This window comes from Melopsittacus undulatus, chromosome 5 (genome assembly GCF_012275295.1).
Source record: "Melopsittacus undulatus isolate bMelUnd1 chromosome 5, bMelUnd1.mat.Z, whole genome shotgun sequence".
NCBI classification, from domain to species: Eukaryota; Metazoa; Chordata; class Aves; order Psittaciformes; family Psittaculidae; genus Melopsittacus; species Melopsittacus undulatus.
Genome location: NC_047531.1, coordinates 84,289,857 through 84,310,779, shown reverse-complemented (window position 1 = coordinate 84,310,779; position 20,923 = coordinate 84,289,857). Strand labels below are relative to the sequence as shown.

At 39.0% G+C, this 20,923-nt stretch overlaps 1 protein-coding gene across 1 annotated transcript; it reads left to right on the top strand.

The window, feature by feature from the left end:
* The first annotated feature begins 1,528 nt into the window (after positions 1-1,528).
* Positions 1,529-19,347, top strand: LOC101871784 (solute carrier organic anion transporter family member 1C1-like). Its single transcript, XM_034062979.1, has 15 exons — positions 1,529-1,686; positions 5,585-5,739; positions 9,145-9,286; positions 9,371-9,503; positions 11,305-11,417; positions 11,647-11,793; positions 11,904-12,006; positions 12,989-13,227; positions 13,704-13,868; positions 14,435-14,630; positions 15,883-16,045; positions 16,807-16,991; positions 17,430-17,494; positions 18,653-18,770; positions 19,047-19,347. Exons 2-15 carry the CDS (start codon positions 5,608-5,610, stop codon positions 19,261-19,263), a joined length of 2,118 nt encoding a protein of 705 aa, XP_033918870.1. The 5' UTR covers positions 1,529-1,686; positions 5,585-5,607; the 3' UTR covers positions 19,264-19,347.
* Positions 19,348-20,923: the final 1,576 nt, after the last annotated feature.

The following is a 20,923-nucleotide window of genomic DNA, read 5'->3' as shown; positions in this document are numbered from 1 at the left end:
TGGTGATTTGAGATAACTACAAACCGCTCTTAAAAAAGATGAAAATGTCATATGTAATCTTAGAACACATCTGACAAGGTTAGAGATAAGGAATAGTTAACATATAAAGTTGTGATACAAGTAAGATTACACCTGTAATATTGTATACATTTTTATCCATGTGCATTTATGAAATATGGATCCAGATAGAAAGCACTATCACTAAGGGCTCCAAGATGTGCTGCAGAATCAAAAGAGACTATTTTTCAAGAAATTAATAAGTATGATTATTTTATTTACCTAGTAAAACAGGTTGAGAAACCGTGCTCTCTTCATCTATGATCAAGGTTGAGTCCTAAGTACCAGACTGAAAGGAACAGCTTCTAAAGATAAAGAACCCTGTCAGTTTAAAACCAGAATATAGTTTGATCATGACTGGAAATTGAAAGGATGTTCCTGTATATCAGAAGACCAGTCTTTTGCAGTAGCCTTAGAAGTGGATGGAGTGGGAGGGAATTAAAGTCTTAGTGTTCTCAAGGCAGGGCTAGGCCTTTTCACAGAAGGTGTTTTTTTGTTTGCAGACTGGATTTATGATCTGGATTCATGATCTGGATTCCTTCTGCATTCCTATTTTACAATTTTGCTAATACTTGAAGCTGAATTGCCCTGACATATAGCTTTGGAGTGAGTACCATTCTCTTGATGATGTATCTCGTTCTAGGCAGCTAAAGGGAACAGTCTTGCTGAAAGCTAGAAAAGCCATGAGCAGGGCAAGGTATTGCTGATAACAGCATTGAAGGCAAAATTCAATTAAGATTATTCAAAACTCGTCATTATTAAATAGGCTGTAATTGGTGGCAACCGTGGCAGGGAATGGTCCCCAAACTGCAAGGAATGAAACTATTCTTGGTGTAACATCCAAGCAGAGAGCTATCATACTTCACATGCTTTAAACATTACTTCTATTTTTTAACTGTAGTTACTTTCTGGAATCAGGCATAGTGCACAATAAAAGCACAACCAAATAAAATACTTCTCAGGAAACCCATTCAGGTTTCCCTGAACTAGATGTGTAAGTAGGTAAAGGGATGCTCCAAAGTACACATAGCCCCAGTGTACTTTTACATTGAGTTTGCCCATGCTATAAATAACACTGAACTACAAATCTGAACAGGCTTCTAAGCATGATTGTTTCTTGAACACCCAGTTTGTTCAATATACCTAAAGCATTATATTTACTCTTCCTGCAAGTCCTTAGCTGGATCTAGCAGATCTTAGCTGAATGGACTTTAGCCATAACCTATGAGAATAAAACTTCATAGCAAAATACATTTTAGCTATCCATAACCATGTGCACTTGTAAAGTTGGAACATCCCATTTTTTAAATGCCAAGAAGGTATGAATTATTATAAGCTTGACTAGCTCAAGAAAGAATATGTTTCACAACAGTGTAAAAAAGGAACACACTTGCACATTTTCTACCTAATTAATTTTTTACTACTGTGGATAAACATGTATTTTGGGACCTTTATCAGAGGGCAGAACTGGGAGGAGACAAGATTAAAACTGCCTAAGCCATAGTTTGTGTTAGAAGTTAATGATTCTTCTACCAAGTACCAGCACAGCTTTGCTTAAGAAGAGAATGCTCTGACTTTTGAGCATTTGTGTGGTAGTGTAACTGCTATTGTTGTGGATACAAAACCTAGGTAGGAACCTCTTTAATATCCTTTTTGTTTGTCTTACACTTAAAATGTTGCCATTTAGTCTTTGCAGCTAATGAACGTTATCTGTGTAGTATTAGTTTAATTTTCTGTGACCAGTAACACTCCTGTTGTAAATGTTAATGCTTTAATGATGGCATCATGCATTTCTATGAGTGTAAACATCATATTTCTTGAACATCAAACACCACTGAGGCCTGCATAGCAATGTGATATTCATTTTTTATATAAGGTTAACTTAAAAGGTCTTGTTATTAATCTTTAGTGTATTTAAAAATCAATAAGACAATTAGATTAGCACTGCAGTGTGTAAATCAGTACTGTAAATCAGTACAGTTCCATAAAGTGCTGGATGAAATGTGGCTCTTGATTCATGAGGTTTTAGTCTACTGGATGGTAGTACCATCTTGGGATGAACTGCTTGAGAGTACAACTGTGATGAGAAACAGCCCACAGACTTACAGTGTCTTTGCTGGATTCTGAAAGTTACTCAAGCATCACTGTATTTTTCTTTATAAGAGTCTACAAAACCTGTAGCTAACTATAATCTTTATCTTTGTAAACTAATTACTTGTGATTCATACTAATGTGTTAAAAGTAGTGCTCTTATTCATTTTAATTTGCATATAATTAAGGGGTAGAAAACCAAGCTTGACTTTTTTCACTAGGAAATAGATCTATCTAACAGGCAAGAGTTAGGCCATGGCCCCTATACGATCATATGTTCCGAAGCACTAAAGAAGCCTGAGGCTGTCCTTTGCAAGGCTGACCACTGTGCTCTGGAGCAATCTTGCAAGGTACCATATGCTTCCCCTGATGTGAAAGCTCTTGGCTCCCACCAACAAAAATAATCCACATTGATTATTAGTAAAGAACCCTGATCTTTGCCCACCCTAAATGTTTCTCAGAAGAGACTGTACTGAGCACAAGATCAAATGAGTTTTCCCAATGTTCCCTGGGTATGGTGCGAAAGCAAACTGGAAGAATGTTAACTTTCATTCTCATAGGATAGATTAAGGATTTTTGGTGTATTTTTTATATCTGAATGCTTGATTTTGGGCAGAGGACTGTTTTCTTCCCTCAGGAAGGAGGCCAGGGTGATTTTGGTTTAGGTTGACTGAATACCTAAACAGTGCCAATGTTACTTGACTGATCTCATCTTTCTGCAAATGCAACTACCTCAGGTCATAGCTGCAACAGAATGGCTTGTGAAGGCAAAGTGTAATAGTTTATAGAAGTCATATTAGTGAAAGGACACACTGGTGCAGAAAGCTTCACTGTTTTCCTTTGCTTGCAATCAGATCCTTGGTTTAATAAATGCAGGAATAAAGCTAGTGAAATAGATCTAAAATAGCAGCTTTATTAATACTTGCAACTGTCAGGCTCAAGAGCTAATATATGTTAACTTAATTGTGAATCTATCCTATTTACCTTTTTTTCTAATCTTGTGGCATGGCAATTCCCCAGCCCTGACCTCTTCTATGTCCAGCAGATATCCATGTAGGTCGGGGTCAACTGAGGATGGGACGAGATGCTGCCAGCAGCTCCAGCTATTGATCTTTGCACACAGCTTGCTCTAAAACCTCTCCAGCACAGTTGCATCATCTTTTTGCTTCCCACCTCCTGTTGTAGTCTTCCCCTGCAAAAGCAGTACCATCTCCAGCAGCATCTTTGCAAAGCAACAGTAAGACAGGAACTGGTCACCCCTCTTCTTGCCTGAGAGTCCTTCCCTTAGATCACTGGAGGATCTGAGCACTGACATTGCTAAATAGCTTCCACCTTCTGGCTGGCTTAACACTTTTCTGTTTGCATCAAGCAGCTTTTGCCCTACAAAGTTGAAGTTAATGGGGTTTTTTTCCTATATTCCATGGTAACCTAACCTCTGCCTATTAATGATTTACCCCTTATTTCTGTCTTCATATTTCTCTGCCTTCACTCCTAATCGCCTTGTACTGAGATTTTAAGTCATGTTGTACTCTCAAAAAAGTTACTTCTTTAGTCGCATGACCTGCAATGACGTGCTACCCCAGCATCTTATTGTAGCCATTAATGTCTCATGATAACAGGGAGAAGCTAATCTTTTCAAATTGCATAGAGAAAGATGAATTTCAGATGCCCAAAAGTATCTGAGTACTAAGCTTTCCTGAACACCTCCATTCACATGCATTTCTGTTGGTAATTGTGCAGACTTGAGGAAATCTTTTCCCCTGCTTCTTGTTCCTATCATCTGTCTGAGGAGCCAAAGGGAAGGTAAAGCTCTTGTTTTGTCCAGATATGTGATCTGGCATAGACTTGCAGAAGAGCCACAGAAGCAGCGATACTCACATGAGTCAAGTGTCTGTGGGGCAGATATGAACAGTGGGAAAGGAAATCAGTTCATGCCAGCAGTAGTACCTAAGAACATGCTCATCAACTTAAGGCCTCCAAAATCCTAAGTTGTTTAAATATCTGTTTGTGGTTTTGTCTTAAACATCCCTACATATTAACCCTCTTCTATCTGAATGAAGAAAAATGCTTACCCTTTAAATGGTCTGACAAGCGTTACTCTGCCGTATGTACTGTAGCAGAGCAATTTGCAATTGCAGATGGACTTTTTCCAGCATCGGAAAAGTTCATCCAACTTTTTTTCAGTGCCATTCAAGCATGGAAAACCTACCTTTGTGTGGTGTTTCCCCCCCTCCCTGCCCCCCTTCCCTTTCTGTTTTTCACCCTTTTCTCAATTGAGGAGACTACTGTGAAAGGTGAACTAAACCAGTTCCTGTGAACTATGATTTCTGAGTTCTGACTTGGGGACATCGGTTTCAATACTCCTATCTCCCCTCTGTATCAAGATCTGCAGATTTGAAGAAGATTTGTTTCAAGTGACCCATTTTTTCCGAGGGGCTCTGGATCTTGCTTCAAAAGTCTGTTTCTAGTTGGAGTTGCACAAACGGGCAAGTCTTTTCATTCTTTAAATAAACTCTGTGAATAGATACATAGACTTCCCTTACAGCTTTTCAATGAAGATTCCTTTATAATTGCTTACCCATCCCTCAGGAATAAAGTTTAAAAAACAAAAAAACTAAAAAGAAAGGAAATATAAAGAAGTATTGTACTATTTGTTGTAATAAACCCAAATTCAACTTAATCATGAGGCAGGGCTTTCAACAATAAAGAAATATATTAAAGGAGGGGGTAAGAATTTTCCATCTATGGCTACAGGGTGTGCCTGTCAGTTTTGCTGACCTTCTGAGTTGCAGATGATTTCATGCATCAGAGGATATAGACAGCACACTGAAAACAGGGGATTAGGGATACCCTGTATACTATCAGAAGGACTAAAAATCAGATAATATCCTTATAGGAGGTCATTTAGCTAAAATAATGAATTCTCTTGTCATTAAGAATTGCTTCTAACAGACCAGTCTGAAAGAATAAGTCAGATGGCATGATGTTACTACAGAGATCTTACCAACATAATGACTGAGTCCTAAGCTGCTTGGCCTGCAAATTCAGAGCCTCCTTAGCACTCTCTGTGCTTCAGCACTGATGCTTTGTTGACCCTTGTAGTTTGTTTTTGGAGAGAGACTTGCTCTTCTGTGGAAATTGCATGTTTTAGCATTAGAAGTCATTTTGGACAGAAAAAGAAAGGGGGTGGGGGCAGAATGGAGCAGTGGTCGGAGTAAATAATCATTTCTCTTGAAATATGTCAAAACAAGATACTTTGGAATTTAAATGAATCTACACTTTGAAACACACAAGTTCCAAATAATTTCCAATGAAAATATTCAGTTTCAACATCTCAGCATTTTCCTGTAACTACTGTTTCATCAGAAAGCTCCTTAAGCAACTCTGCTTTGGCATATGCACTTTTGTATTTATTACTGTTTTCTTTTGGGTTCAGATCACTCAGTAAAGAAATCAACCATGACAGCAGAAACCGAATCCAGCAATGTCAGTGACTCAAATCAGGAAGCAGAACCTGCCCAGCTTTTGGACAATGAAGCAAACAAAAATCTACCAGTCAAAAAGAAGACTTCCTGTTGCACTGGCTTGAAGGTTTGGTGCCTTATCAATATAGAATCATAGAATAGTTAGGATTGGAAAGGACCTTAAGATCACCTAGTTACAACCCCCCTGCCATGGGCAGGACACCTCACACTAAACCATATCACCCAAGGCTCTGTCCAACCTGGCCTTGAACACTGCCAGGGATGGAACATTCACAATCTCCCTGGGCAACCCATTCCAATACCTCAACACCCTCACAGTAAATAATTTCTTCCTTAGATCCAGTCTAAACCTCTGCTGTTTAAGTTTCAACCCTTTACCCCTTGTCCTATCACTACAGTCCCTAATGAATAGTCCCTCCCCAGCATCCCTATAGGCCCTCTTCAGATACTGGAAGCTGCTATGAGGTCTCCACGCAGCCTTCTCTTCTCCAGGCTGAACAGCCCCAACTTTCTCAGCCTGTCTTCATATGAGAGGTGCTCCAGTCCCTGATCATCCTCGTGGCCTCCTCTGGACTTGTTCCAACAGTTCCATGTCTTTTTTATGTTGAGGACACCAGAACTGCACACAATACTCCAGGTGAGGTCTCACGAGAGCAGAGCAGAGGGGCAGGATCACCTCCTTTGACCTGCTGGTCACACTCCTTTTGATGCAGCCCAGGATACGGTTGCTTTCTGGGCTGTGAGCACACACTGAAGCTGGCTCATGTTCATTTTCTCATTGACCAACACCCCAAAGTCCTTCTCCGCAGGACTACCATGAATTTCCTTCTTGCCCAACCTGTAGCTGTGCCTGGGATTGCTCCAACCCAGGTGTAGGACCTTGCACTTGTCATGGTTAAACTTCATGAGGTTGGCATCAGCCCACCTCACAAGTGTGTCAAGGTCCCTCTGGATGGCATTCCTTCCCTCCAGTGTAGCAACTGAACCACACAGCTTGGTGTCATCGGCAAACTTGCTGAGGGTGCACTCAATCCCACTGTCCATGTCAGCGACAAAGATATTAAACAAGACTGGTCCAACACCGATCCCTGAGGGATACCACGCATTACTGATCTCCAGCTGGACATTGAACCATTGACCACAACTCTTAGAGTGCAACCATCCAGCCAGTTCTTTATCCACCGAGTGCTCCACCTATCAAATTGATGACACTCCAATTTAGAGACAAGGGTGTCATGTGCGACAGTGTCAAACGCTCTGCACAATGATCATGCTGTTATATGTTAGGAAATGTTGTTCAAGATATGACATGCCAGATTACTTCATTTGTGTTCACCCTATCTTCTCTGAAACTGGATACACATGAAGTACAGGGATGGCTGAATCTTTGTCCTAAAGAAAATAAAAATTCCTGATCTACCATATTACTTGCAAGTTATTCACAGGTGGATGCCCTTTTTGATCATTAGAGAAAAGTAGCAACCTCCAGTTGAAGCAGCCTAAAATAGGATACACTTGTCTGGAGGCTGTTAACACCACCCATTCTTGTAGGGACAAAATAGAGTGAAGTGGATTGTATTCCAGGGCTGTAAGTCAGACAGCCCACTGATCCCCACAAACACATAAGCTTTCAGGAGCACACAAGAGAAATTTACTGAACAAAGAAAGTGAACTACTAAGAATTTTGCTGTCATGTTAAAGCCATAGTATGTATTGCTTCTGGCTGAGCTGAAAATACTACAGGGGTAAGATTTCTTTTGGCAGCCATGTGTTTGGGTTTATGTTTTGACTACTTCTTCAGCCAGCTTCCTCTCAGGTTAAGTTCCATAGGCTCAGTGGAGCTGCAATAAGGGACAAATTTTTCTCTATAAAAAAGCCTATAAAATGGAAGATTAATGAAGAAAAAAAAAGGTAATTACAAGCCTCCAAAATACGCCAAAATATTTTGGCTTAAGTATCAGGGAAGGATTGTTGTATTTCTTATTTTATCTGATTCACATTTGCCATCCATACACACTTGCAAAAAGTAGGGTCTGATTTCCCTGAGAGACTCACTGCTAACTTGCCAACATATATGTGGGTAATGTGGCAAGATTGTGGATCTATGTCTAACTTTATGGCAATTACAGCTTTACATGCACAATACATTGGAGGTAATAAAAGACAAACTGTTATTTCCCCTTATAGTCTATCAAACGTTCTGTGTTTTACCTAGGGTTGCATTTTTGAACTCAAAATACCCAAGTCACTTTTGTTTGTGTTTTCATGCTTACCAGCAGCTTGTGATTTCAGCCAAAAGCCCTGAGAGCACTGCTGGAATAAGACAAGAAAGGTGGTTCTTATGGAATTTTTGCCAGTTGAGCTCAGGAAATATTAAACATGTCAGGACAAAACCTGCACTTGTGAGATTTTTCTCTTTATTCCTGATAAAAAAGGGTAAATATACCTATTTTCAAGCTTTTTCTTCCAGTATTGGCTTCATTCCTTACAGTAGATACTATTGCAAAGTCAAAATCTATATTTACTTCTATTTACGTACCCAACATTTTGTTGTATTGGAACTTTTACCCACTGAACAATAAGTCTATTTGTTTTTTAAGACTCTGTTGAAATAGTTGGATAATATTTAAACAAACTTAGTTTAACTTTTTATCAAACGCATCTTTATTTGTAAAAGCCAAAATGTGTTTTAGTGGGAACACCTATAAATTTATAAAGAATATTAAGTTTTCCTTTTGAAGCATATGATATACAGGCAATATAGCCATAATCCAAACATATCAATATATATCATCTGAAACAGAGATGAACTCAACAAGTCTGTTCCACCTTCTACACACTGCGATATCATAGAAACTTGCATAAAGCCTTTATTTTGATGCCATGGCTATCTATATGTTTGAGATAATCAGTTACAAACTGACCTAAATTAAGTGACATGGGGCCCAAGCAGAGGAAAATTGGGCTAAGATTAATTGTAGGTTGTACTAGTATTAGTAAATCTATCTTGATTAGGTATTCAATTTCTGGCAAATTTTAGACTTCCACAACATCTAGAAATCTCATCATTTTGGCTGCCTTCAGCTTTGTTATTACAGTAACTACAGCATATCACTAAGGTGACTAGCCCCCAGTGAGTTCTTTCCCAAATTGAAGTTTCACAGGCTGTAGGGTTTCTGCTTTGGAATACCTCTGGCCAGCAATGCAGAGAAGATCAGGCTTTCTGCCTATTAAGACTGCAAACCTGACCCTAAAAGAAGCAGCTCTCAGTGCAGAACCTTGCACCAACCCTCTTCAGCAGGGAAAGCCAGGATAAAACAGTGCTGAGAGACCACCCTAGTGCTCCATTGCATTAGGGTATGTGAAAATTAATCCACACAATATCGTCACTGCAATCTGAGTAACATATACCATTATAATGATTGTTCCACACAGTTTTAAACATATTTGATCCCCCTGTGACCAATTTTCCTGCCTTTACCTCTCATTTTCTGTCTTAATCTTTCCTCAGGTATTTCTCGCTGCTTTGTCATTCAGCTACTTGAGTAAAACATTGTCTGGTACGATTATGAAGAGTTCCATCACTCAGATTGAACGAAGGTTTGGCCTTACGTCATCTACTGTCGGTTTCGTTGATGGGAGCTTTGAGATGGGTAATTGGTATATCATAATATGCACAGATCTACTCAAATACAGGGCACAACATCTAGCACTGATTTTGTTTCATTGCCTTCCAGGTAACTTGCTGGTGATTGCATTTGTAAGCTACTTTGGAGCTAAACTTCATAGGCCCAAAGTAATAGCTGCTGGATGCTTTACTATGGCTGTGGGAAGTTTTTTGACAGCAATGCCTCATTTCTTCATGGGATAGTAAGTACTAATCAAGATTAGTTCGAATAACCTAACATTGGAATTGGATTCTGCTTTCTGGTTTTGGAATGAAACTTGGTGTATAGATTTCCAAAGGCCCTTTCATAACCTTATAAAAATTCAAGTTTCAAAGAAAACATATTTTCTTCAAAAATCTTCAAACATACTACTGAGCTGGTGTTATTTCTTTAATGAATTATATACTCTTCCTGAATGGCAAACTGTAAGAACACTTATTGGGTAAATCATTGCCAACCTAAGAATGTGGCATCATGTGTTGATAATAAAGATGTCAGGATCATGTAGGCAGGAAAGACAAACCATTATGAACCACATAAAATTATGAGGAATATAGAATCCATGTATATGATTCATGGAATAAGTCTGTACTGTTCTGACCAGGATCTCAAGGCTCTGAGCCAGTAACTTCATCTTGGGTAACATCTCTACATGGAATATTACTTTATTTATAGCAACAGGTAACTCATGTAAAATCAGAGTTTCAGAGCTTACTTGATGATGAAACCAGCCCACAGAGATGTGCAGGAGAAGAAATCCCTCTCCTTGAAAGAAGAAACCAGAGCCTTGCTGTGTCAGGTCACACATTTGGCTCTCCTGTGCCAAAGAGCTGCTCCTCACACAAAGCAGCTTCTCAGCTTTGCACAGAACCTGCAGATAGAACAGAGCTGGTACCAGGGTTTTTCCTGTTCCAAATGCACATGGCTGGTTAAACTGATTTTCCATGGCTGGTTAAACTAATTTTTACTCATTTTCTCCAGGTTTAGAGAATTACAGCATGTTGCTTATATGCATAATGTTTCCAGCCATAGCTTTGATACAGTGATAGTACGTAGAGTAAGACACATTTCTGTTGCTCTTTTAAATATATTAGAATAACTTTAGATATACTAGTGTGAAAAGAAAGCCAAGGAATGCTTTTTGTTATGACAGTGGATCTTGTACTAGCATCAGACTTCTACTTTCCATACAATTTCTCGTGAACCTGGGCCAGAATGTTTATGAGGAAACTGTTCTGCACTGTCTCTTCTGGTGCATGCTCTTTGTTTCAACACAAAACATAAGCCTGCCAGATCTAATGGAGTCAGTGCAGTTCATAGAAGCAGAATGTGTGCTTTACCATGTTGTTCTGCTTAAGCTAATTGTACTTTGCACCTCGGCAGGGCTCATATCTGGAAAAAGGATTGTGTTGCTGAACAGCTTCCACTACCTGAGCTGCTAAGCTGACTTCTCATAGTATTATTCCTTGTAAATACAGCCCAAAAATGTCTTTTAGCTGCTAACTTTATCCACCTGCTACTATACAAAAGCTCTCCCTAATGACAGTGCAAATTACCAAGCAAATAGGTACTGCCTGAAGCTGACTTCTCCTCACTCTTTTCCTCCCTGCTACCTCAAAATACACATCTAAAACAAATAGGGAGACTCATTCTTCTCTCCCTCCTTGACTTGGGGTCAGCATAAGGAGCTCACTTGGACCTGACCCTACATTTTGGTGCCAAAATTTCAGTCTTATCTGAATTAGTTACAACAGCCCTTTTGAATTTTCCAGCTTAAAATGTTATATCTTCTAGATAGATGGATCATGGTCTTCATTTTAGTGTTTTGGTTTTCCAAAAAGTGCTTAAGTAACCTTTTTTGCTCCTTCCAATGCACTTTGTATTGATGTTTAAACAAAGTTATATTTCTCTTAATGAAAATAGCAGTCAAGTGGTTCCTGCCCTATTACACTAGTATTTCCCTAGTGGACACTACTTCTAAACCTATTGTTGTGTGTTTTCAGTTATAAATATGAGACATCACATACAGCTTCTTCAGCCAACTCAACTTCAAGCATAAATCCCTGTTCCCTACATCAAGGTGTGAACGAAACCTTCTTGCAAGTCTCCAGGTCAGGTAAGGAACTTAAGTTTAAGTACAAACACAGGAGCTAGTTCCATGGTTGCAAATGGAGCAAGTCATTGCCATATGCAAGATGCTCAGTTAGATTTCTAACATCAGTCTGTACCTGTTTTGGAATATTACCAGTATTTTATGCACTTTGTATACCACATGAATTTCCTGTGGTTTGTCACTGTTTCCCATTTGACTATTCTATTACAAAGATGTAAACTCTCATCTGCAGGCTGTGAGAAGGAACCGTCATCATATATGTGGATATATATCTTACTGGGAAACATGTTACGTGGAATTGGTGAGACACCAATAACACCACTGGGCATCTCTTATCTTGATGACTTTGCTAAAGAAGAGAATGTTCCTGTGTATGTAGGTAATCTCAACATAAAGTAATGTGAGAGTAAGAAAGAGGTCTATCATCCTCTGCAGAAGAAACTGTTCAGCTGTTAAAATGTACTAGCATCTGTTTCATTATATTTTCAGCAAGTTTGCACACAATAGGCATGATGGGTCCAATGTTTGGCTTCCTGTTGGGATCTTTATGTGCAAGACTGTATGTGGATATCGGATTTGTGGATTTAGGTAAGCAAAGCAAAACAAAAGCTAAAGCAAGCTAACATTTGTTCATAACAGGTTCTTCTACATGGTTGCATAGGTATTTATTAAGTTGATTAATTATATTAATATAATTTATATTTAATTTATATTTATTTCATTAATTTTGTTATATACTTCATTATAATTTTATTAATTTACCAGAATCTTTTAGGGTAAAGGCAGAATTAGACAAGCAACACATTTTAGAATTGTGTTTTAGGATGAGAAGACTAAAATGCATATTTAACTTTAAAAGTTAGTACCAAAAACTATCACAGTACCAAAATGTTCCACTGAACTTGGGTCTTAGTGAAAGAGCTCTCCTACCACAGCAGTTTTACAGTTTTGGTGCATTACCCAGCCTTTCAGATGTGAATTTTACATTATTTACAATTCATGTAATGTTTGTGGTATAACAGCCAGGCCTTCTTTATTCAAATGAAAAGAAAGTACATGTGTATATTCACATCTGCAAAAGGCCAGAGGAAGCAGAGCAATCCCTGTTAGCCAGTGTATAACAATCATAAAAGGTAAATTCTCATCTTCCTTGCAATACAAAGTTTAAAGTTCTGGCTAATCTCACTGATGCCCCTATGCTTAATAGCAACCTACATAGTTCAGGTTAGCAGAAGGTAGTCTCAATAGAAATGTATCAATCAGCCCTAAAAGGACCTTTTAGGGTTGTAACTTGTCTGACATCCATTTTTGGTTTCTTATGTGTTGGATAAAGACCTCTGTGTCACCATGTATGCCACAAAATGGCTGTCACACATAGGATGCAGAAAGGCAGATGAAACAACACCTTTAATGTCTGATTCCTGATGTCTTCTTGAATAGTCTCTCATTAGATGATTTTGGTTACCACTTAAAGTCAGACATTGTAAAATGGATCTATTTTAGCAGATAAAGGGTGGTAAGGTTTAACTTACTCATTTAGGTAACTTGTATCTGTTTCCTTGGCTTCTAGGGAGCATCACTATCACCCCACAGGACTCCCGCTGGGTGGGTGCATGGTGGCTTGGCTTTTTAATAGGTGGAGTAATCAGTTTACTAGCTGCTATTCCATTCTGCTTCCTGCCAAAGAGCCTGAAAAAACCAAAAGCCAACAATGACCAAACTTCATATGGTCTCTTGGAAAACATTGGATCTATAGAGAAGAAACTTACTGCAGCAAAACCTAAGCCGAGGAAGTGGTCAGTAATACTGAAAGGCAAGTGTCCCACATGTTGTATAAATGTGAAAAGGCAAAAGCACAATGTACAGTGGGAATGCAACTGTTCTGAAAAACATTTTGCCTCCCTTACACTTCAGTCTGAACCAGTTAGCTGTCCCCAAGAAAGAAGGGGTCTGCTAAAGGTTATTAGAAGTCAAAAAGCTTGACCTGGGGTAATATCTATGTAAACTGAAAGGAGTGGAGCCATTTAAACTTCATGTGCAGATCTCACTAGGGCACCCATGCTTTAATCCATACTTCTGTCTCCTTTTAGGACTTTCTTCCTTTATCTTGACCTCTGGTGTTCTTCAAGAATCTGATTTTGCCTTTCAGATACTCGTATGCAAAAGAAGATCAATATGATTTGCTCTTGGACAGCTGAGAGAAGGATTTTGCCTTAAGTTTTGTAGACTACTCATCAGTAATTATGCCATGCATCTTCCAAAGCCAACTCATATATCCCTTTCTTTCAGATTTCTGTACCTCCCTGAAAAAAGTATTGAGTAATCGAATGTACTTTACATTTATGTGTTGCTCACTGTTACAATTTAATAGCTTTATTGGTTTCTTGACTTACAAGCCAAAGTACATGGAACAGCAATATGGACAATCTACAGCTAAATCTAACTTTCTTATAGGTGAGTTACACTGTGCAATGACTGCTTGTGTTATAAGCAGTGCATGGGAATAAATTCTGGCATGCTTTTTCTGGGATTGAATTCCTTGCAGAACAGGCTGATGTAAATGGCAGTCTCTCCTGAACTTGAATTATATAAAGGCAGCATTCAAGCTAATGTTTTGGTGCTTAAAGGACCAGAATAAATTATGTTATATATGATACTCTATGATATTATATTAAATTATGTCATGTCATATTATATATCATGTCATGTCATATTCTGTTGTGTTACATTACATTACTATTTACATTATAGCAAGAGGACCCCAAATGTGCAATGAATGTGCTGGGGGAGTTCTAATTGTTGCGATGTCTGACAAGTGCCTTCCGATGGTAGTGGGGTTTAAGGGTTAGGCACTTCAAAAATAGCATACGAGATTAGGCTGAACACAAAGCCACTTAAAGTCATCATAATAGAACATAAAGCTGCCAGGCCCATCAGTGTGAGGACAGACTTTAGCTCTTAAGCCCACTGTGACTTCTTTATTGTTTATTGTAACATTCCCTTTCTATAATCTCTTACAGGATTGACATCCTTACCTCCTGTAGGTCTTGGAATTTTCCTGGGGGGGCTTTTAATGAAAAAGTACAAAATGAGCATCATTGGAGCAACCAAGTTTGCATTTTCTATGTCATTTGTGGCCTATCTCTTAACTCTCTTGCACTTTTTTGTTGGCTGTGAGAACCAGGTGGTAGCAGGAATGACAGTGTCCTATCAAGGGTGAGTATAAAACGAAGAAGAGCATGATTTTCTCCATGGCAGCAATAGTTAAAAACATGTACTATGACATCAAGGCTAAAAGAGGAACATGCTTTTGCAATCCTTAAGAGAAAGTGCACACTACCCCATGTCATTGTGATACCGTTCATCAGTCAGCACTGTCAGCCTGCCAAAGCACAACACTAATTGAAGATTGGTGAGAAATACATTAGCAAAATTGCATTGTTACCAATGCGGGTTGTCACTGCCTCATGTCCAGCCTTTTCAGAGTATCTCATGGCTAGTGTGAACCTGCTTGTGTCTCCCTGAAGACTTACCCACATTTTAATAATCATAGAATCATAGAATAGTTAGGATTGGAAAAGACCTCAAGATCATCCAGTTCCAACCCCCCTGCCATGAGCAGGGACACTTCACACTAAACCATATCACCCAAGGCTTCATCCAACCTGGTCTTGAACACTGCCAGGGATGTTAATTTATCAAGCCATACTTGTTCACAGCTGAGTATGTGGAACTGGACAAGCAAGATGCTAAGGGTGTTTATATCTGTTGGAACCTGAGAACTAGTTGCTGCTTGTCTTGTACTCTGCAGCATTTCACTAAGAATGTAAATGGTGGACCAGGGAATGTGCATAGTAAGTGATGAGGTGAAAGAGATGACAAGCACATAAGCTTAATTAACCCAGAAAGGAGAAGATGAGGGAAGACACCCCTCTTTGTTGCAGATCTCAATACCCCAAAAATGTCTGAAAGTAAAAAGGAATGCTGGGTTCTCCACATTCTCTAGGAAGACTTATGCTGGGCTTTAAGACATGGGTATTTTTTACTATGGAGACCAGTTTCCATCACTGTTGCAGTTTTACCACGAAGTAAAGATGTACTTGATAAGACTCTGTAAATTGTTGCTAGCTCTGTGTTCAATTAGGTGATATTCTAGCTGACCTCTCAAAGCCTCTTAAAGCTTTTACTCTTTTTCTGTCTATATCTGTCAAGTAAAATCAGTTGTAATGTTTCTATTTCTTTCTTTTAAAGTTCTTTATAATCTAGTAATCACTTTAATGTCAGTGCAAGTAGGATGGAATCTCAAACAAGCAAATCAATACTGTAGAGATTTAACTATGACAATGTGTGTCCTGGGTGTATGAAGTGGGTTTCAGGACAGCAACACTGTCACACAGGATAGATTCACTGCCAGCACTGAGTTAAAAGCTTCTTACACTCTTACACCTGTCTAAACTTAACTTCCAAGGAAACCCATTCCATACCATGAAAATGATATCTTTTCTGAGTGCAACTCTGACTGCAAATGCTCCTCCAATGTGTGGGATCCTGTGTGTGGAGACAACGGAGTCACATACGTTTCAGCGTGTCTAGCTGGGTGCACGGCTTCGGTGGGACAAGGAAAGAACACAGTAAGACCCTTCTTCAGTTTCTGAGGTTTTCTACTAGCTTATTTTCCATGTAAAATCAGGGATTTAGTATTATAATGTATTTAAGTGAAAGCTAAGTTGCCAGGGACCAGTCAGTGAAGTATTTATGATTTCTTGATACAAGCAGAGCAGAAGAGAGATTTCCGAGTTACTACACATGAAAGAAAAAATGCTACCTCCATGTTGTAGATAATGATTTTCATCTTTTGTAGATTGAACACAAGAGGGGGAAACAAACAGATGAAAGTGGTTACATGTTGTCTGAAGGTTGTCCATGTCTTTCCTTTCATAAACCTGATTTTGGGTGCCCTGCTTAAAGTCAATAGCTGAAGCACACTAAGATAGTGCAGTATCCTTCCCAATACTATCATTATTTTGTAAGTACAAAGAATGACTTGAGGGGAGGCAGTTTGTCTCCCCCATGTGAGACTCAGAGATGGCAGGATTCTGCTTATTGTTCTGGCTGACTGACTTCTGCTCAGAGGCCAGCCATAGAAGTCCTTCAGGTACTCCAAACACCCTCCAAAAAGGGTTACTATGTCCACTGGCAAAAATATGCAGGCACAGAACATCTCTTCCAAATGTTTGCAGGAAATAAAATGAGAAGTTGCTGCCCATTGCATCAAGAAAGCCAAATAAGATAGGAATGGGATGCTTAGGAATGCTTCAGACTGCCTGTGTCTGAAGGCAAGACTTCCCATTGTATGAGTAGTGTCCTATCAAATGTGCTTTATGTCTTCCAGGTCTTCCATAACTGCAGCTGTATCGAAGCCAGCAGTTCATGGACAGGAAATAACTCTGCCACCTTGGGGCAATGTCCAAAAAGTGAAGATTGTTCAATGAAGTTTATTTACTATACAGTAATACAAGTCATAAGTGGCTTTTGTTATGCATTGGGAGGCACCCCAGCATACATGATTATGTTTAGGTAAGTAGAACTGTGTACCAAAGGTAGAGGTTTTCTAACAAGGGCATCAAAACTAATGCACCTACTTGCAACATCTGTGTCTTAGGGCAATATGGTATATCCCATCAAGTGAGGAAAATGTATGCAGGGAGTTAAGGGAATTGCAGAGCCCATTTCAATATGGCTAGGATAGAATGTGATTGTGACTTTAAAATTTCACTTCTTCAGTAATACTTAAGTGAATGGACTTCCCAGGAGCTATGTGATTGGAAACAATAGACTGATTCACCTTTTTCATACCACTTAATGTATTTTCAACAGCTGTAGGAAGCACTCTCCTTCTAAAGTTTGGCTCTCTGTCATTAAGAGTATTAATTTCAGGTTAATTAACAGCAGTTTACTAGGCATGTCTTAATACTAGGTAGGCAAATACTTCATAATTATCCCTCTTTCTTTCAGATGTGTTCAGCCAGAGCTGAAATCTCTTGCAGTTGGTCTGTACACGCTCATTATGAGAATGCTAGGTAAGAGATCGTTTTGGTTGAGATGCTTCTTCATATGACACCAATACAGCCACCATTTATCAAACAGATATATCCCTGAAACAGTTGTTAGATCCTGGGGTGTTCCTGCAGATCCTGGATTTGTTCATGAAAGTCCAATATTCAGTCAAGAGTTTGCTGGGAAACCATCTAACACAGGTCTGAAAACCTTTGACCTGCTGATTAAATGCTGATGCAGTTTAGTGTCCGAAAATAGGAAGAGTTTCTAAGCAAAATTAAAGTACTATCTTGTCTTTTTAAGCCCTGACCCCTTTCCATAGGCTTTTGCTTCAGCGCATTGAACCAACATGCTCCTTCCATTGCAAGGAAGAGAAGATTCACTGCCACTGTTTCAAAAAAGCTGTCATGTCTCTTCATTGACTTGGAGATTAAATCTGATGCACTCCCATCTTCCTTCGTGAAGGAACTTCCATAAATGATGTTAATGATCATTTGTCCCATCATTTCCTGACTATAGCACTGATGATTATAACACACAGGTCTTTATAGATACATTACTGAGTTCAGATTCTCACAAGAGCCCTAGGGCAGAACAGACTGAAAGTATACCTATTTTCACAAGATAAATTATTTCATACATCAAAATACAGGATGCTCCTGCAGGAATGAAGCTAGTGTGAAGCATAGTCCTGTACATGCTAAAGCCTTTTCCTGTAGTTAATACTTGCCTTTACTTCAGCAAGGTTAGGGGTTTGTCCCTTGTCTGCCATGTTTTGCAGAAAAGCATAAGCTCCTATCAGGCTAAGCCACACTAAGGATTTCTGCTGCTTTACCTTCATTCAGACAGAAAGGACCGTCAGCCAGCATGGCTAATTCAGGCTATGCATAGAAGAAGGAATGATTCATCAGAGCCATGCTTGAGAATCCAGTGTGCATGACTACAAACCCAGCCAACCCATTAGAGCACATTTCCTGGGGACTGATGATCCCCATGGCACAGAGAGGGTGTCGGAGCTTATAGTGATTCTGATAAAGAAAGCCCCCTCTACAGTCCCATCCACCTATGGCCATTATTGAAGCATGTAACTTACCATAAAGAAAGTAATATAAAGTTGATTCCTAAGAAAAAGATGCCTTTTCCTGTGATATCTTTTGACATTTTTGCTTGTTTCCTTCCAGCTGGGATTCCAGCACCAGTTTATTTTGGTGCACTGATTGATAAGACATGCTTGAAATGGGGAAGCACAAGCTGTGGTCACCAAGGGGCTTGCCGGCTCTATGACTCCAATGCATATAGGTGAGGCAAATTAGGGCACAATAAACCTCATGCATTTCCTTTCTACAGATAGACATGCTTTGTTGTGTTATACTGCAGTGTATGAAGCTACTCTTAAAAAATAATGGCAAGCAGAAATGTTTAGTTTGTGGTTCCATTCCCAAACAATGAGTTTTACTATTTTCCCCTAAGCTTTTTGGGTATATACGTGATTCTTAAAAGTCATTTATGGTGATTTTCTTCAGTGTCTTTGACAATTTCAATGTTTGACACTATCTTCTAATCTCTATCCCACAGGTATGTCTACCTTGGTTTATCAGCAGTATTAAGAGGTCCTTCCTACTTGATTGCAGTCCTTTTCTATATATTGATGAAGAAACACTATCAAAATAAGGACTGCAAGCCTATAGAGAATGGAGGAAGGGAAGATGCTCCTGTGAATAAGGAAGATAATTGCAAGATCAAAGAATGTTTGCCAGGTTCTACTGATGCAGAGAATGAATCATGTATTTAGAAAGCCTCTTAGACCAGTGGCACATGAATCAGGACAGGTTCTTTTAGAAACTACTTTCACCATATTACGAATAACTACATAATAAATATTAGCACCGTTCATAAAGCAAAACTAATAACAAACTTGTGATCAACAACAACAAAAACTAACATATCAATATGAAAGTGCCTTATGTCTGGTGCCATACTTCCCTGGTTATCAGGGACAGCCCAGGTTACATGAACTTAACCAAATTCTCAACAGATAAAGAAAAACTTCCAATAAAGCCATTATGCAATTTTTAGTGGGGTCAAGGACGACTTGTGGTTGAACAGCCCACAAAACGTGATGCTGATCCTGTACACAGATCCATGCAGTAGACTGCCACAGGAATGACAAGTTCACGGCTAACAGTAGCGTTTTGATTTCATCAAATCCAACCAGTATCCACAGTCAAATGAAAGCCTTTAAGCCAAACATTTCCACCTTATCTAAATAAATCATTGCAACAAGTTTCCATCACAAAGTAGACAAAAGCAGTATTTTTGCAGGAAGCATTTTATCTTAGCTCAGCTGATCATTTTATGCCTACTTAAAACTACAAATAGGTTGACTTAAAGGAAATGTTGTTCAAAATCTCAGCGTCATATTTTATTAAAAACTAATTCTTTTAGTTAAGTAACTATGAAACATAAGAAATATTCAGTATTTTTTAGTTTTCTTAGCAAAACCCACCCGACACATGCTCGTGCCTTTATTGCTATGTCATTTACTGTCCAGCAGAGGACACTCAAACAACAACATTGGCCCTATGACTGCTGCGAACACTCGATATATTTGTCATGTTCAGACTTTATTGTTCTGGGAGAAGTTGAGCATCAGGCAGGCAAAACACTCACCTGCGTTTGAGTACATCTTAAAGCTTCCTCAGTGCAAGCCTTTAGCTCATATATTCAAAGTTGCTTTTGTGTATTTGTTGGTTTGTGTTCATCGTGTTTGCGTCACTCAGAGCTTGACAACGATTATTACTCTAAATAAAGAGATGTGTACTTGTGTGCCATTTCACAACAGTGATTGCATTCTCCACTTGATGCTTTAAAGAGAAGCTCAAGGCTCAGTGGGATATGGTTAATAGACATGTTAGATAAAAAGAAAGTGCACTGAGCAAAATGCTGTTGTCTGTCGTGACAGTCACTTAGTAGTGATTGAAGCAGCTGAAGGGAAAAGAATGAGACTTGTTTTCAAATGAAGTGATGTTTACTGGAGGTAGAGATTCTCCATCTATCAAAACTGATATGGTCTTTTCTTACAATTGCATTTGCAAATGCTTTGACATATTCAGATACAGCCATGGGAATGACTTGTGGGACCTGAAGTAATGAACCTACTTATCTAACTACTAGGCTTGGGAGTGGGTTTTTGCAGGGGAAGTAATTGCAACTGCCTAGGTCTGTTTGTTTTTCAGCTCCTTTGTCCTCATGGTATTTTATTAACATGTGTTGGTTCACATATAATTTCCTATGGTGTCTTTAAACCCAAAATCTGTAACCTTTCAAAACACCAGTTTTAACTGAAATCTACAGCTAATCCTAGATGACAGACTATGAGAACTATGCACAGAGAATCAACAATGCCAGAAAAAGGTGTTGTGGCCTGCAGCAAATTTAGGAAGCTATTACTC

Excerpts from the sequence above, each read along its gene's own strand:
- LOC101871784 (XM_034062979.1), top strand. The coding sequence starts at position 5,608 with ATGACAGCAGAAACCGAATCCAGCAATGTCAGTGACTCAAATCAGGAA. Across the intron at positions 9,504-11,304 it reads CCTCATTTCTTCATGGGATA|TTATAAATATGAGACATCAC; the intron begins GTAAGTACTAAT and ends GTGTGTTTTCAG. Across the intron at positions 17,495-18,652 it reads GCTCATTATGAGAATGCTAG|CTGGGATTCCAGCACCAGTT; the intron begins GTAAGAGATCGT and ends GTTTCCTTCCAG.